This window comes from Pelmatolapia mariae, linkage group LG4 (assembly GCF_036321145.2).
Source record: "Pelmatolapia mariae isolate MD_Pm_ZW linkage group LG4, Pm_UMD_F_2, whole genome shotgun sequence".
Classification (NCBI taxonomy): domain Eukaryota; kingdom Metazoa; phylum Chordata; class Actinopteri; order Cichliformes; family Cichlidae; genus Pelmatolapia; species Pelmatolapia mariae.
Genome location: NC_086230.1, coordinates 4,757,089 through 4,775,912, shown reverse-complemented (window position 1 = coordinate 4,775,912; position 18,824 = coordinate 4,757,089). Strand labels below are relative to the sequence as shown.

Here is an 18,824-nt window from a genome sequence, read left to right as displayed (position 1 = left end):
AGACCTGGTGACTGTGGAGTGAACTCACTGTAAAGCTCAAGAAAGCAGTTTAGAATGATTTCAGCTTTTGTGACATGATGCATTATCGTGGTCAAATCAGCCATTGGAAGACGGGAACACTCTGGTCTTATGGGAATGAACAATACTCAGGTCGGCTGCTGCATTTAAATAACGCTCAAATGGTACTAACGGGCCCAAATGTGCCACTAAAACATCATGGCTTTCTATCAGCTCAAAGCAATCTGCCAATTCTTATTAAACCTCTAACATTAACATCAGATTGTTGTCAGTCACTGGATGTTTTCTCTGTAAACCTTAGAAATGGGGGTGTAGGGAAATCCCAGTCGATCAGCACTTTCTGATGGGCAGGTCAGCTGCTCAGCCCAACTGACACCAAAAACCATGCCACGTTCACAATCACGTCAATCATCTTTCTTCCACATTCAAAATGGATACGTGCCTAAATGCAGTTGCTTTCTGCCGTGTGATTGGCTGATTAGATAGTTGCATTCACAAACAGATGAAATGTGTACCTGAAAAAGCTGGTGCTATGCATACTGCTGTAGAGCACAGCTACCTGTTAATGCTAAAAACACCATAAAACAAAGTGTTACATATTGTTTTCCCACCCACCTATCATCCATGTAATGGTGCGTTCACACCAGTGTAAAGCTAAATTTTGCCCTCCGTTACTTGTATTGTTGTCAGTTAACAAACCCACATACATTCATGTCTAACAGCTTACAGAACGAAGACTATAACTGATAGTTGGAATCAAGTAATATAAACATATTTTAATAACTTACTATTAAGTAGTGTAGCTTGTTTTTGGTTTCACTTTAATCTGCGCTATCAATTATTTAAGTTCAACATTGACTAGTTATGTTCTTTAGCTGCCATATCGTCTACTTTTCCCCCCAAAAGTTACCAACTAACTTTTATTTATTTTGTCTATTTTTGATGTTTTCCAACCTTAGGTTAGAACGTCTGAAGTGATTCTACACTCAGTCATTCTGTGTCTGCTTCTGTTTTTACTGCAATGTAAAAGACACAAGAACATCTCTCTAGACTAATACAATTACTCACCTTATATGTGAGCTACCATCATACCACCATATGAGCTATATACCATCATGCTACCAGATGTAAGGACAGAAATACCTTGGTGCCGTTATACTAGCACTCTTTGGTACAAAAATCTTTGCTACTGTCAAGCAAGCACATTTAGGGCCAGAAATACACTGACACAAAGGACATGAACAGACAGCACAGATAAAAGACTCAATTACTGCCCAATACACTTTTTAAGTATAACCAGTGTGACCTTATTGACCTTATTACTTTAGATAACTGCACATTTTCTGTCTAACCACATTTGTGCTCAGAGAGAGCTACAGTGGTACTATGGATGTTACAGTAAAGTAGTAAATCAAGAATTCAATTTATGGCTGCTTTAAACAAAACAAGAACAACTAATTACTCAGCTAAAATGCCTTTTATTTGAAATGTAGTGAATAGGTCTTTATTTAAACTGTACTTGTATTGTAGATAGCCCTTTATTTCTGTTTGTCTCTACATCATAAGTTGAATCTGTCATATTTTAGCATAAAGACTCTTGACTCTTTGCACATATAGTACAAAGACTTCCTTCATTGCCAAATTTGTTTTGTTAAATTTACTTTACAGCATTATGCTGTTGACATGGTGGAGAGCAGTTTTTTTCTTTTATAGAGATTAGAGAGACTGCTACAGAGATTGTTTCTCTGTGTAACTTTTCCCGTTGTCATAAACCAGAGAACCACTACTGAGGATCATTGCTGACCCACTGCACTCTTGGTGTCACAGCTTTGCTAATCTAAAAGGAAGGTAACTAAAACACAGTGATTCTGCATCATAGTTTCCTAAAGTCTCAGTCTCTGTCATGCCAGATTTTCAAGGTAAAACTGGGTCAAAGGCATTTTCAAAGTCTTATGGATCCAGTGTGGATCCTGGTTTAAACAACAGAGTCATTATTTACCCTGCAGTTCTCAGGCAGGCTTGACATAGCATGCAAATTTAATTCAAATCACCCCACCTCTGCTCTACTTGTTCCAAGACAAACTTTGCACATGTTTTTCCAGCAGCTCTGTGGGGAGTCTAAAATGACCCAAGGTGTACTGGGAGATGTAGTCCTACTTGCCTCCCTGTTAGGTTAACTTGGGTGTTGCACTGATAGCCCCCCAACACCACAGAGAGATTTCCCTTTTTATCAACCACCCAAAGAGTGTCTGATTATATAAGCAGAGGAAATCACCAGCGATATTCACACGACACACTCACAAACACAACTTCAAACACACTGAACCTAGAGCACACAGGTTTGTTTGACTAGCTTTAGTTGTGTATCTATAGGTGTGTCTGTTATTAGCAATAGCTGAGTGCAGATGGTCTTGCATTAGACTGAATCCACTTGTACATGCACACACACATGCACTGTGCCAGACTCTTATCTCTCTTCCCCAGAGAGGCCAATCCTGACTTCCTGCAATCACTCAGGACTCACTTGGCTTGCCCACATACAGTACAGGAAGGGAATGAGAGTGTGTGTGTGCGTGTGTGGCCCCCAAAACAGCTTCCTGCAGATAAACAAACAAAGGCCTAAGTGATATGCTCACCTTTTACCCTTTCCTCATGGTGTAAACACTTCATCACTTTTCCACTCTTTGAAGTAATTTAAAGCTTCACAAGACAACTTCACACCACTGCCCTCCATGTACAGACACAACCTATAACTGTTCTGTAAGAAATAACTAAAAATCGGCCAACCATTTTGACCAAACAAACCTACTGTAATTAAGCTCCACTAAGCCAGACTGTGGAGCAGTCTTTCTGGGGACACTGGTCAGTCCAAGGGGGCAAAGTAAACAGACAGAGAAAGCAGCATGCTAATAATGCTATGAAATACTATTCATTTCATAAGAGCATTTAGTTTAGACTTTAATCAGCATTTTGCATAAAAATGCTGATTCAGTGATAAAGTGATAAAGCCACATACTGTACTAATTGAGTCTTGTTTACTTCTTAAGTTACTAGGATAATGTTATTGCTAATAGCTGTTGCTCTGCTCTCCAAACATTCAAAGATTCATCTTGTGTGATTTTTGTAAAAGTACACAAAATATTTATTTTCTGCTAGCATTAGTCATTTCTCTCTTGATGCATGCTCAGTGATAAATCCCCCCCAAAACTGGTTCTGTTCAGATAAACAGAATCTATTTTTGGGGCATTAGTTCTGTCTTTCACTAGAATAGATAGTATTTGAAGTGTATGTACAGTAGTGGTAGCAGAGGCTTTCTTAAATAAATTAGGTGAGCCTACTTTGTGACACTAAAAACAGAGCAGTAACCATCAGTTTCTTCAGGGAGTATCTGACGTCATGGATGAAGTCTAACTCCCCCATCTTGGATTGCAGCTGGTACTGGTGGTCCTTGCACTGCTTTGAACCTTCCTGGAGCTCGGCTGAGTACATCAACCAGTACTCCATTGCTACAGGCTCTGGTTAGTGGCCTTCAAGCTTACAGTGAATCTTCAGAGCTCCACTTCTGTTGCAGCTGCTATGAAACAGGAGGAAGTTAGCAGCCACTTAACTTTCAAAAATATGGGTGAGGGGATATGTTTTGCTAATCTTTGGATTAGCAAAACATTTCTTGAGTGTCTGTCTCTACTATTTAGAGTCGCTGAACTGAACTGAGCATTTTTAATTCCTTACCCAATTAATATTCTACCCTGCTGTCTGGTACATGCCATCTAAGAAAGTTTTGCTACATTTTTAGTGAAGTAAAGTCTAACATTTTATTATGCAGTTCAATATTTTATTAGTCTGTTATTTAGCTGATATGTACATCTGTCTATTATACCTATACAGTTTATAGATACAGCTTGCTAGCCAAGCTAGTTTTTTGAAGTGGTCTTAAGTAAAAGTTCTGCAGGCTTTCTGAAAGTCTTTCAAAGTTTTTCTTTAGACACTGACTGGTGGTTCATTTTCAGCTTTTCTCATTTTCAGTACAGTCCTTTTTCCTGAACATTTTCAGAGGAATGATTTAACTGACCAATAAATCACTGCAGCACATAAAGGGCACCTAACTCAATGGACAAACCAGTGTTGTGTTTACATGTAACAGGTAACTTAGCAAAGAATCAGTTTTAAAACTGAGTAAACTCCTCCGGTTTACTCTGTGGCTCCTTCCATACTACTGGAATACCAAAAGCCATCTTTGTTTCAGCAACAGAGTTTTATTATGTTGTTTTAAATGTATTTTTGTTGTTCTGCTCTGTGTGCAACTCCACACATGATGTTTCTGTTTCTGCTCCTGTTTCTATTTTTATTGCACTGATCATATAAATGGCACAAAAATTAACCATGGGAATAATAAAGTTATTGTGTCTGTGTATATAATTTGCTCCCATTTGTGGAACCTACAACAAAAATATCAACAATAACACAGTTTGACAGGTATACAGTTGTATTTTTTCACCAATAAAGTGATTCCCAAAGGTCTTTAAGAAGAAAATCTGTCATATCTTAGCATGCTTTACAGTGCATCCTTAAAAATTTTAGGTAAACTGGACAAGCGATAATATCTGAAAGTCAAGTCCTTAAGAAATAAGAAACTATCCAGCAATGACCTGACGAAGGACCTAAGAGATGCATCTGCTCAATACTGTCTGCAGAAGTCTTAGCTAATGCAGTCAAAACACATCAGTCATGGCCTCCCTACAGCCCAGACCTCAACATTATTGAAGAAGGGTGGGATCAACTTGGCATAGAACAGAACAAAAAGCAGCCAACATCCAATGAAGCAACCTAGTATCAAGGCAAAATGTGTAATAGACACAGATGCAGAAATTGCATTACCAGCAGGGGGAGATAATATGTGCCGAGCCACAAAGTCGGTAGTGAGCAAGTAGTGACTCCGTTACTGTACATGGAAGTTTTTCAACTTGTTTTGGTGGTAATAATAATAAACCTCTCCTAATCGGGTGTTTCTGATATTTAGTCCACTCCTTGACATAGTATAGCCATCACATTACCACTGAATTTCATCTGACTAATAAATAACTGAACAACTGGAAACATCATTGCAAACACCACACAGAGGGCTGCATTTCATGTAAATGGACTGCATCATTGGAAGCATCCTGATAGGGTGCATCACTCTACTTTATGACAACTGGGCCGCTTTGGATGGCGAGCTGCTGAAGGACGAAGAGAAAAATATTGGCATCCCTCGCTCCATGAGAGGTGCATTAGTCACGCCAATATGAAAAGCTCGAAAGATCATGAAGGACACAGGTCAGGTGGTCCACACTCACTCTGTGGAAAAGGATGGTGGGGCATTAAATCACAAGATGCCCATTTCCAAGAGAGTTTCTTCCCACAGGGAGTCAGAGTGGTGGGGTATGCTCACATACAAGCACTTACACTCTGGATTCCCTTCTATCAGTCATCATAGCATTTTGTGAGAAATATATCACTGATTACACTGTTCTGAGCTCAAAAATAGAATTAATCAGGCAGATAGGTTTGGGAGAACAGGTTTTATTTGCTGGGTGAATTTGGAATTCATGTTGAACTTGTGAAGAGTGTTTAAAAAATCCTAATAAAATTACATTGCTGGGGCACTTCAGTTTGTATTCCTTTAATTGGCACTAGTGAGGACACGCAAGTGATCTAATTAAACTAATGACTGACTGGTGGGGAGGGGGAGGCTTTTAATCAGAGCGCCGTTAAACCCAGACTACGAAGTACAGGGTTAGGCAGATTAATACAGGATTATGCCCATCTGCACTCCCACTGTCTAGGAACAGAAGCCAGCAAGAGGCTGGGAGTGCGCAATACATGACAAACAACTCCATCACAGAGACGTGTAACTGCATCCTGAAAAAATAAAGTTTGGTGAAAAATAGACCATCTCAGCTTCAGTTCTATCCATCAAGCCTCAGCAGCTGTTGCCTACCAGCTTTAACATAGGGAGGAATCCAACAGAGTTTATTGGATAAAGATGGGAGTCCTGAATACTGACAAAAAAGAGGAAGGTTACATTACTTAGCACAACTCTACAGCTGAAATTATATTAGGGACGATTTAAGTTTTAGGTCATTCACGCTAATGCTTAATTTAAGTCCATTACAGATATTTCTTGTGTGAAAAGAGGTTTTTATTTGATTTGTTTTACATATCAGGGCGTAAAAGGGAAGATTCTTGATGGCCTAAATTCTTTAAATATTTTAAGCAAATCAACTTATGCTCTGCTCGAGTATGGAAGTGGAATGGATTCACAAATAGGAAAAGGACTACCCTCATTCAGCAATTCTGACTTGCAACCTCATATATGCTAAATGCTGAGTTCTGGACGGTACTTTGGATAAATGGTTACAATATGAAATGTGACTTTTTATACTCTGCAGACTTCTGTATTCCCACACTCTGACAATAGTTTGTGTCTTTTGAACACCTTTTAGGGAGTACTGCATGAATCATCAGAGATATCATGAGAGAATCTATGAGAGAATTCTGATGGTGGTGAAATCAAATTTGACTGGTGCAGTTTTCCTTCTTTGTTACCACTGAAACGTTACGTTAACTTACCAGTAAGTCTCAGTAAGCTGTTGATATTTTGTTGACATTTTCTTTGACTCCAGGAAAAAACGAAACCATTATTCTCAATAAAGAACCAGTTTCTTTTCTTACAGCTCCTCATCATTTCATCTTTGATCATTTAGCCACAGTGACAGAACTAGGACTATACCTTAATATTCCTTAACTGTCAGGGAGTCAGCTGCCAGGACCTTAAATTTTTGCTGTTGATTACAACACTTTGCAATCAAAAAATGCAATTTCTGCTGTTTTCCAGAAAGCCGCTGATACGACCAAATTCAACAATAATCAGTTAAAACAGTTCAACAGTTTTGTCACAAAATACAAATCATTTTTTTCCACATATGGTCCATTTGTGAACAGCAGTGAACAGCTTCCACTCATCTTCTTCATACTCACAATGTGCCTAAAAGTAATCATGGATTTCAAAGAATGGAATAAGATCTTTCTCATGATGCCACAAAATTTGGCTCCAGAAGCCAGGACGTTTTCCCCCACAGAGCCTAGACCGAAGAAACTCAGCCATTTAGATTTAGTGGATCCAAATCTCGTGCTACGCCATTTAACTCCCACTGACTTAGCATTGAACTCTCAGCTGGGGGCACAGCCATAACAGGGGGGACATGAGCTACTAGAAGATGAATCTTCAATGTCCTCATCACTAGAATGTTGCACATCTGGAGACAAAACATGATCCTATCAACTGTGCCAGTAAAAATGGGAGATGGCATTTCATCTGAATGTGGTACAGGTCTCTTTGCTGATAGGAGGTTAGATTACCCTTCCATAACCTACCTTATGTGGTCTGATAGATGATTTAGTTTGAGAACTGTATCCAGAAATACTGACTAAACAAAAGTCACCAAAGTTACTCTGTGGCTCCTTCCATACTACTGGAATACCAAAAGCCAAGCTGTTTCTTGGATTGGGCTTGTGGGCTTCCTGGTTTTCTGTAGCTCAAGAAGTCGAGCAGGTCATCTACTAAGCAGAAGGTTGGTGGTTTGATCCCTGGCTGCTCCAGTCTGCATGCCTCTGGATGCGTTCGTGTGAGTGTTAAGTAGAAAAGCACTTAGGCATAGAAAAAGGTACTTATATGAATGAGGCATGTTGTAAAACGTGCTATTTAAGCACCAGCTCGTTTTATCATTCTCTTTTCCTTAGTCCATTTTTGCAGCTTTTCAACAAAACTATCCTATCAAACTGAAAAGGATGCCCATTTTCATACCAAAAGAAGCTAAATATATATTTCTTTCACAAAGCGCTTATGTTTTGTTGTTATTTGGATGAAGTTGTGCAGATATGATCCAATATGATGCAGGCTGGTGTTATCAGTGATGCCCCAGATCCTTCCAGAAGGCCTTTGATATTGGCCACTGGCATCAGCACCAGCACCAGCATTTGGCCATTGGAGCATGTATTACACCGCTAATAGTTAGCTATAACTGCCACTAATACAAGAGACATTATAAGACATGTCTTCGAAAGACTCCTGAATTTAAATTTATGGGAGAATTTTGTAAGAACAAAGACGGTGGGACCTTCCAGAGAATAAAAAGGATTTCTTAAGAATGGTGATTTGACTGGTGTCGGATAATACTCTTACTGCTTATTCTAGTGATCACTGAAATGCAAGTTAGTGTACAAAATGCCTCAGATTAACTGCTCATATAAGATGTGTTACCAAGATGGCTTCCAAGTGCTGAGATATGCTTCTAGAAGAATGTCGATATTGGTACACTGCCATCAATAAATGTCACCTCATATAGGTGTCAGTAAGGTATAAATTGAAACTAAGACAAATATCTGGATCGTGCATTCTCCACACCCCTAGTAATTAGGTGTAATTTGTACCTATACTAATTCATTTCAACCTGTAACGTGTTAGCTAAATAACAACACACACAGACAAACAGATCTGAGTTAGCCATTCCAGCCAACAGAGACATCACAATAATGTAGCATGTACATAGTGTGGGAGATAATCCACTCATTTCCAAACAAAGGATTTGTGTTTCCTTCGAACACAACTGTAAACCACCAGCTGGCTCCATCAGACATCCGGCCCAGCAGTGGAGGCAGGGGAAACTAAAATGTGACCAAAATGTGTGAGAAAAACAAGACCACACCAGGGCGGGAAAAGTAAAACCCGTGTCACACATGTACATGCACACAGTTCCTGGTGAGGCTCATCTTTTCCAGTCTGTCACCATGCTCCCTTCACTGTCTCTGCTTTTTATCTTCAACTGCTTTTTTATCTCAGTACAGCCACAGTCTCCCGCTGTTATTTTTGCTTTGTATTTTACACGTGATGTTCAAATGTGTGTCAGCTATACCTTACATTAACAGCAATGATTCTAATATCATTCAGAGAATATGAGAATGTGCTCATGTGGTCTTCAAGCATAATTTTATAGTGATGTTTTCTGCTGTCAACACAATATTTCTGCAGTGACTAAGAGCTGCCGTGCTGAGTTCAGCATTAATATAGGACCACATTTTTTTTTTTACAAGCGCCTACATTACAATGATTATTAAATAAAAACACAAACACGGGGTAACAATAATACTAAACATGGACCTTTTAAGATTAATGGGCCTGTAATACGTTATATATACATAGATATATATATAAAGATATATATATATATATGACACACGATATTATGGCTGTACGTCCACACACACACACACACACACACACACACACACACAAATACACGTACCACCTTACTATAATATTTAGCTCCTTCCTTCGCTCACATACACGTATAAACAGAAAAACACGGGAAAGACAGTGGGCCTACCTTAAGTGTTGTTTTTCCTCAATTCAGCGGCGATGAGAATAACAACCGTCTGACCGGTGGATAATAGGTCGGTCACGGTCGGGTTAATATCCAGCCCTCGGTGTATCCTCCTCCGTAAAACCCCGGTACAAACCAGCGGACCCGTTGTTGTGCGCGAGGCGGATTCCCACACTTCCCAAATTCCCCATTCATTACCGGATATTAATATCTTCTTATCAGTAGATGGACTGGTTATATTACGCTCATTATTCTCCTTCCTCCGGTGAGCACGAGCTGACGTCTGAAGAGCTCCGGTGGCACGAGTCTCCTCCAGTCGACGGGAGGTGCTGCATTATTCATAAGAGGGGCGTGGCCAATACGCGGAGTGTGTGTGTGTTTGGGTGCGCGCGCGTGCTACAAACAACAGAATGCTTGGGCTGGGTTCAGTTAAACCAGCGTAGTCGCCATGAAGGGCTCGCGAGGAGGACATCTAGCGGTCAAAAAGTAATTTGCAGAAGTAAACTCTAATCAAAAGGCACATTTATTTTGTTGGAGAGTCAATGAGCAACACGGTTACGTTATATCAGAGGCTCCCAAAGTGTGGGGCCCGCCCCCTAGGAGGGGGCGCAGAGCCATTGGGTGGTATGAAAAAAAAAAAAAAAAAAAGAACCCTTGGACACTGCTAGCATCATTGACAGGTTTTTGACAGGGCTCCCACACAAACGCAAAGCTGGAGATGAAGCATCGCCAAATATGTTTCCAAACCAACTTCCTTCCAAGCTAAATGCGAGAAAATGTGGTGAAGCATATCTTCCCTTTGGCTTCACTTGCACAAGTGTCGAGGTAGGTCTCTGCGACAGAGTTAGTTTCCCTTTGGTCAGGAGCATGCTCTGGGCTCTCGAAATCACGGACTAACAGTATCCCACAGTTGTTTATGTTTTTGAATCCATTTTGCACAGAGAGGCATTTTTTGAGAAATGTATTGATAGCAATGTTGAATATTATTACACAGGAAAAAAACAACTACACGTCAAATAATCACACCGCGATGCCTCTACCTTTCTAAATTGAGGGACAGTAACTGCGTGTGTATATGTAAGCGTGTAAAACTAGATAGTCAGATTAACAGTATTTTGTCTCTATCTGCCATTCTGCAATTCATCTCATGTAAACAATAACGTAGCGCACAGCGTGACGTGAAACAAGGCACATACCTTTGACGTTGCGTGACGAACTCTGTATTCCTCGTCCACACGTAAACGCAAAAAACGGCGTTTTAAAAAAAAACCTCAGTTGATTCGAAACGCTGTTTACATGTGGAGGAAAGGTCCAAACGCATAGAAACAGCTGCGTTTTCAAAAATACCCGTTTAAGTGTGGACGTAGCGTAAAAGAGTTAGTAGTGGGGGGGGCGCGAACATTTTTCTTGTAAAACAAAGGGGGCCCAGCAAAAAAAGTTTGGGAATCACTGCGTTATATGATTCGTAGAGTAACAAATGTGTGTTAATCCGCATGTGAAAATAGACCACTGTTGTGTTAGTGTGCTTGTATCAGTTTTTTGTCTCTGTAACGTGGTTGTTTTTTGTTTGTTTGTTTGTTTATTGTTTTTTCCTAGCTTTTAGTTTTTTCTCACCTGTTATATCAAGGCTTTAAGTTTGCACGATTTGGGCACGTTGAGTGACAGGTGAATCTCAATGATGAATCCTGAATGTCTTGCGGAACAAAATGATCTCATCTATAGACTCATCAGATCAAATTACATGCTTCCACTCATCAGGTGTTCTTTGGCTCATGCAGCAAAGAGGAAATATTAGTCCTTCTTTCCCGGGATGTTTCTCATGAAAGCCACTGATATCTTTTGCACCTTCACAGGACGCTACAGTGATGTATTAACAACCTCTTTTTTTTCCTCTTGAGTAGTCTTTTCCAAAATATTGCTCAAGGTTATTTCCTGCAGACTGCCTTTGCTCAACAACTAATGAGCTTAGATGCATGAAGAGCTAACCAAACAATTTTTGAGCTACTTGTTAAGTGAAATGTTGCTAGCATTTTACAAAACTGTCATTGAACAGCGGCTACTCTGTCTGTTGCTTCCACAGACTGAATATAAAAAATGTAGAGCCACAAAGACATCAGTGAATACTCCCGGCCATGTAGTCTTTCAGAGTGTCAACTTGACTGAGAAACCAAGGGACATTGGCTCTGATAGGCTAGCAATGACATGGTAAAACATACCCTACTTTCAAACTAGCAGTTTAGACCATCAAGTCATCAGGAAGGTGCTTACTGAGGTCACAAATAAACTGAGATAACAACAATTGTTGTTTCAGTGTACACTGGTACTTGGTGCCACATTACCTAAGCAGATTCAGATGCATGCTCCACAGCTGTGTCCTAAAACATAAATCCAAAAAACTTTGCCTCCTCTTCTTCATTATTTAACAGACATAACATGCACTTCTTGTTTGAACCAAATATTTCAAATTTGGAGCATCACTCCATAAGACCTGCTGTGACTGATTTTCAATTTAGCAATCCCATGGAGACCATGGATGGGTCAATTATAAGGCATAATAAGGACAAAGACATCTTTCTAACATTCACACTGCACCGCATCCATCAGAGAACAACTTGGGGTTATCCCCAAGGATATTTGGCAAGAATGGAGCAACCAGGGATCAAAACACCAGCCTTCCTAATAGTGGAGGACCCACTCTACTACTTGAGCTACAGAAAATCACTTGCAAACGTAAAAACCTACAATAATACAGAGAAGACCCCAACAATCAGATGACTCACTATGAGCAAGGGCTTTGGTGACAGTGGGAAGGAAAAACTGCCCTCTCTACTTTCAAGATTAGGCTTAAAACTTAGTTAGGGCTGGATCAGGTGATCCTGAATCCCCCCTTACACTGCAATAGGCCCATGCTGCTGGAGGATTTTCTTCTTCACTCACCTTTTTTTACTCACTGTATTTATACATCTCTCTGCATTTAATCATTAATTAGTTGATCTCTGGCTCTTTTCCACAGCATGTTTTAGCCTGTCTTTCTCTAATAACCCCCATGATGTTGCCTCTACCTGAGCTTGAAAGTAGAGAGGGTGTCTGTCTCCTGAATCCAAACCCATAACTGGTTCCATAGAAGAGGGGCCTGAAAGCTAAAGGCTCTTCCTTTTGTTCTACATTTAAATACCTCAGGAGCCACAAGTAAGCCTGCAGTCTGAGAGCAAAGTGCTGTAATGGGGTGATACAGTAAGATGGGGCCTGATCATTCAAGACCGTATATATGTGCGGAAAAGGTTCTTAAATGTGATTTTGGATTTAACAGGCAGCCAATAAAGAGAAACCAGTGTGGGAAAAATATGCTCTCTCTATCTAGACCCTATCAGTACGCTTGCTGCAGCATCTTCAATCAACTGAAGGCTTTTCAGGGAGTTTTTAAGACATCCAAGCTCAATGGGAGAGAGTTCCAGAGTCTGGGGGGCACCGTTACAAAAGCTCAGTCACCTGTCGTTTTCAGCCTCGTATGATGAACAACCAGCAAGCCCTGGGCAAGTGTTGTGTGTCTGCACATAACAATTGCTCATTCCTTGAGTTAGATTCCTGTTTTGTTTGTCTTGAATGACACATTGGTCAGTTTTAATTGGCTCAAACAAAACGATTCCTCTGAAAATGGTCAGGTACAAGTACTGGACTGAAAAGGAGTGAAAAACAGGCCAGTGTTCAAAGAACCTTCAAACGGCCCAGAGAGCGAAGAACTGATTACATATGAAGTATGTCTGGCACCTTGGAAGCAAAACAATAAGGGGCACAGCTCTGGAAGGAAAAAAAAACCCACACTGAGTTTCAAGGTTTAAAATTTCTGCAAAATTTACTGAAAATTATCATCAGAATCAAGTAGAGGCGTTGGAGAAACAACAAACTCTACCAAAGAAAGTTTGACTGGTGTGGTAATTTCAGCTGCTCTCTACAACTCTACTAATCAGTAAAGGTCTGCCTATACGGCAAAACACAGCAGGAATATATCAATATTACTTGCATGTTAAAAACAAAACAGACAAACGAAGAAGAAGAAGAATTTACAGCAACTCTGAGTTTCACTTCCTTTGGTTAAAATATCAGCAGACAGCAGACCATATTAACTAGTTACAGTCATTAAGGGGCCAAAATAAACTGGCGTGTGTTTTGTATTTAAAAAGGGAGTCACATAACTGTAATTAAGGTTAGGTAACCGATTGGTCTTCACCCCACTTAAATTTGATGAGACAAGGACATCATTAACCTCACAATACATTCATAGAAGCTCTGCAGTGGATGGCTTGCTTCTGCTAAGTTAACAGACTTAACACAGAGGCTATTTTAAAAGAAGGAAAACATTCTACAGTGCAACAGACAAAAGACACGATATTCACAACAGGCCAGTGAAGTTAAGTATACGTGCTCGTCTCATTAATGGACAGTATCGTAGGCACGAGACAGGTTTAGGGCGAGCCAAGTCTCAGCTGTCACAACAGTATAAATGTGTGCCTTTTCAAAGCTGTTGAAGTCGGTGGTTACGCTGACAGTGTAAGCGCCCATGTTGTCGACGAGAAGCCAGTCGCCCACGTACAGCTCAGGAATCCAGTAGCTTTCGGTTATTTTGTCGATGCTGTCGCAGGTTGGACCCCAGATGACGGAGCGGTATCTTGGTTTGTTCTTCTTAACAGCCTGCAGAGAGGTTATCAACTGAGATATATAAAAAAAAACCCCCAAAAAACCAAAAACCACAACCTGTCTGACCTAACACTATGCTCAATTTTGTCAAAAGCATGTTTAATGTTCCAGCAGGCATAGTCACAGTCCTTGATTCTAACCTTAGCACATGATGTCACTGGCCTAAACATGCAGAAACTGCTGCTGTTGAAAGCATGGATGTTTAGCACTTTTCACCAGGTGTGAAGAGGGAAAAAAATAAAACAGTGAAATTCTTTTATAGGGATGCTGTTGATATTTACCCTGTGAGGGTACGGTTCAAGTTTGCTGTGAGCGGGGTCAAAGGTGATGCAACTCATGGAGCCGTACACACCGTCGTTAATGTAGTACATCATCACTTTCTCGGGGCAGCTTTCTGCTCCATCTGGAGAACACACAAACGAGGAATGATGGTTAGCATAACGGCAGCTGAGATGCTCAGAAACTACAACCCTGCACGCCAAGGTGTGTCGAACAGTTACATATCGCTGCAACACCTGTGCATTTAATGGCTCTGTCCTCGACGACGACTCTTTTGGCGATGACGTTCACTGCCAGCGTGAAGGCCGATTCCACGTAGTATCTGCCCGGCTCTGCAATCACCTCCAACCCACTGACAGGTGGGAAGAATTCATCCAGCGATCCGTTAATGACTTCTGAGAACTAGGAGGACACACACACACACACACACATGCACACACGCACACACACACACACACACACACACACACACACACACACACACACACACACACACACACGGTTAATAATTTGACTCCATAGCCTTATGCCTCTGTTCACAATTCTTGCTCTTTAAAAAAAGGCAGGGGTGCTTTGTGGTAGTGTGGGTTCCTCCCACAGTCCAAAGATGTGCGAGTTAGGTTAATAAATTTTTGTCCGTCTCTGTCTGTGAGTTAACCTGCGATATCCTGGCAACCTGTACCTGTGTGTCTTTACCCATGATGGCTGGGACGGACTCCAGCCCAACTGCAACCCTACGCTGAATAAGTGGAAGAAAATGGATGGATAGTGTTGCAGTGGTTAACTTGCACTATAAGGCAGATCTTATATTTAAAGGCTCCTCCACAACTTGAGTTATGCTTGAACGATCCAGTGTCTGCGTGAGAGTGCAGACAAAAAGCTCATCTCAGAACACACATACACACTCCAACTCTTTATTTACCATTGGCGAGCCCATTTTACATGCAGTCTTCAAATGACTGTGACAATGTTACTGTTTGTGCTACAGACAAAATTCACTTTGATTCAGAAGAAGAGAAGACGAGCTTCTACAGGTTACTGCATTCCAGCAGATACTGGGTTCAGGACATCCAGACAAGTAGAGCAAAGACACCGAGCTGAATGACAGCACGCTCCCCTGAATACCAGTCTGCCGTCGCTGTGGGGGAGAAACTAAACACACAAACATGTGTGTTGGCTGGTGTAAGAGTGGTTTTTCCTCCCTATAGCCTTTTAAATGAAATTTCTTCTTCATAATCAATAAAAATAATATGACAGAACAATTTTCAGCTCCTCTGAACGCCCCGGGAATCTCAAATGTACCAACAGCACCATCATGTGGCCACTGCTCTCCTTTCACTCTGCTTTGAACTACAAAGGCAGAAAAACTGATTCCAAATATCATCTGCAGCGAGCAAAACGCCATGAATGCTCTCAACAGGAACGTGGGACCATCAAGAAAAACAAGCAAACCAACTGATAGTGAAAGCATCAGAGTCACGTTTGTATTCACGGATCGTTTCTTTGCTTGTTGTATTGTTACGTGTTGTGTTTGTTGTAACTTCTTCTAGACATTTTTATTTCAGTGAGACTTTTACCTGGATAAATAAAGGATGACCATCAGGTGAATGTCTTTAAGGTTTTTGTGTGTTTATAAGTGCAACTGCCCCACACTCCTTCCCCACATTTTGTCACCCTGGTTGGCACCAGGCTGGGAGCTCACCGACCCTCAGGAGGCATTTCCCAAACTGCCATCTCAGGCTAGAGATCCTTGTTTACTATCCATCCATCATAAACTGTGTTTGAGGCTGTGGTTGTTTGCAAGTGAGTGAGAACTGATTGTATACTGTATATTTTTTGACTTTTCATACACAACTCTAAGAAACAAATCCTTTCAACTTGTGGGGAGTTAATGTGCCAGAGCTGGTGATTAGAAACAGGACTTATATAATGTGGTGGAGACAATGCTAAAGCAGAGACTTTACCTCTTCAAACTTCTCTTGGAAGTCCCCAATCTTAGAAAATCCTCCACCAATATCCAAGAGTCTCATCTGGAACCCCAAAAAACTCTGAAAGAGATCAGTGTTGCATACTGGAGCTGCAAATAAAAAATACAGGAATTATTATTTGTGTCACAACGGCTCACCGCTACGTCAAAGACGCGCCGAGCGTCTTCGATGGCCTGCCTGAAGGCTGAGCTCCTGGTGCAGCCGCTGCCCACGTGGAAGCTGACGCCGACCACCTCCAAGTTCAGCTCTCTGGCACGGTCCAGCAACTGTCTAACTGTGGGCAGTCTGGCTCCAAACTTTGGACTGAGTCTTACCATCGATTTGGAGTCGTCCACTGCAATTCGTATTACCAGCCTGGAAAGTGATTCAAAGGTGTTATTGCAAATCAATCCTCTCAAAGGAAGCTGCACCAAATGCTCAAACATAGTGGCGGTTGCTCACTTACTTGGCTTGGGGATGGACAAGAGAGATTTTTAAGAGTTCCTCCTCATTATCAAAAGTCATCAGATTCACTCTGTGAGCGCAGGCGTATCTGATGTGGGACAGCGGTTTGGTCGTGTGGGCGTAAATGATGTCATCGGGCTTCACTCCAAGCGACAGGGCCAGCTCGATCTCAGCCTGCGTGGGACCAAGATGTATTTATACAAGAGCTGACTCTCAAGAACACAAACTAATCCTCATTATTTTAAGATAGTCCATCAGTACCTTGCTGGCACAGTCGAAGCCGGTGTCCAGAGCGCTTAGCATCTTCAAAACTGCTGTTGTGTTGTTGCACTTCATTGCATAGAAGGGTTTCACCCGAGGCAACAGACTGATCCACTGCAGGTGCCTCTCTAATATATTGTCAAGATTTACGACATAGAAAGGCTCCTCGCTGCCCTAGAAGATGCATTTTTTTTGGAGACATCTTCATAATCATACAATATTTTGAGAGCCATCACAGAACATTTGGACAAAATTAGGGAATTTGAATGATACAATGCCTCTGATGCTCACCACCGAATACAGCTGTCTAATCTTGCCATCAATGATGTCACTGATGCTCCTTCCAGTCTCTAATATTTCAATGGGATTCGTCTCAAGAGACAAACCATGCATGACTGATCCATTTGTAGTTTCAGGTGTTGGAGGAGACACTGAGCAGGAAAAGGCAAAAATGTCTAGATTCATAAACAAGAATCAACTTCAAACACAAAAACCAAAACATCAAATTAAGTTTTTCCCCGTTTTCTTACCATAGGATGAAACATTCTCCATACAGTGGAAAAAAGAAACCAACAAAGCTATATAAGCTATTTTCAAACAGGCCCGAGTGCGTTTGCAGGGCTTTCTAGCTATGCAGGCACACTTGACAAGGATTGAGTCCAACAGATACTCAGTGTGCTGCATTTTATTAGCTGAGAACAGACTTTTCTCCACCTACCTTTTAAGGAAAAAAACAAAAAAAACCCCAAAACAAACAAAGAACACCAGTAGTATTTACTTTACAAAACCTGCAATACTATTTTTTTTCCTGTGTGATGTCAAGATGTCTCTAAACTAACTGCACTAAGACAAACAAGGCCGGTGTTATGCAGTCACAGTCACAAGGGAAAAGCCCGTGAGGTTACGTTTCAGTAGTGTTTCCATGTGTGCGTGCCATTCTGTCTCTAGACATGACAGCAGCAAGTTTTCAATGTAATGTAAAACTTTGCAGGAGTGCTGAGTGGGGTCATGTTAACAATCTATTATAATCCACCAAGGTCATCAAGATCAACTCGAATGATTTATCGGTCAAAAATTGATATAAAGTCTTATAAATATGATTCTTATAAGTGTGATGACAACATAGGCATAGAGGGAGTGATACACAAGGATGTTAAAAATGACATTATTTTGGCCTTTGAACTATTCTTCAAATAAAATAAAATCTTCATGTCTTATTTTTAAAGCTATGCTTGTCACATTTGTATAAGGTGACCTGAAAACCTGTTACATCTTTAAAGTATCATCAAGAGAAATCATCTGCTGGGCAAGGTATAAATACACAGTAGTATAATACTGACGTCTGCAATGGTACAATAGCGATGGGCTAATGGACATCTGAAGACTGCCGGGTACCACAGGCAGGAGCTTCAATAACTTTATGAAAAAGTGATGATGCAATGACTACGCTGGGAGATTAAAATCAGGAGCCCCTCGTGTTTTACAACTTTACCTGACTCATATTTGGCTGATAGCCTGTTCAAAGTCATCTTCTCAGACAAGTCCAGAAAGTTTCCAGAGAAGCTGGTATTTTTAGATTTTTCTCCTGTTGCTAAATCTGGGGGAAAAAAGCAGCAGATTTATCATATCTTTTATCAAATACGCCGCAGAAGGCCAGCATAAACAGGCAGTGAAAATACGTTTTTGCTGGGAATCCTGCGTGAACATGTGCGATAAAGAA

General features: G+C 40.9%; 2 protein-coding genes across 3 annotated transcripts in view; both read right to left on the bottom strand.

The window, feature by feature from the left end:
* The window catches only part of tanc2a (tetratricopeptide repeat, ankyrin repeat and coiled-coil containing 2a), a 52,620-nt gene extending 42,915 nt beyond the window's left edge, over positions 1–9,705 (bottom strand). For both annotated transcript variants that reach the window (XM_063471170.1, XM_063471171.1), the window contains exon 1: positions 9,441–9,705. The gene's annotated coding sequence lies outside the window, so the exon portion shown is untranslated. The remainder of the gene's footprint in view (positions 1–9,440) is intronic.
* Positions 9,706–13,868: 4,163 nt separating this feature from the next.
* On the bottom strand, positions 13,869–17,656 carry LOC134625694 (ornithine decarboxylase-like). Its single transcript, XM_063470949.1, has 9 exons — positions 17,635–17,656; positions 17,396–17,535; positions 17,105–17,278; positions 16,845–17,017; positions 16,537–16,753; positions 16,376–16,459; positions 14,648–14,813; positions 14,414–14,529; positions 13,869–14,126 (listed from the first exon to the last, which is right to left on the bottom strand). Exons 1-9 carry the CDS (start codon positions 17,654–17,656, stop codon positions 13,869–13,871), a joined length of 1,350 nt encoding a protein of 449 aa, XP_063327019.1.
* Positions 17,657–18,824: the final 1,168 nt, after the last annotated feature.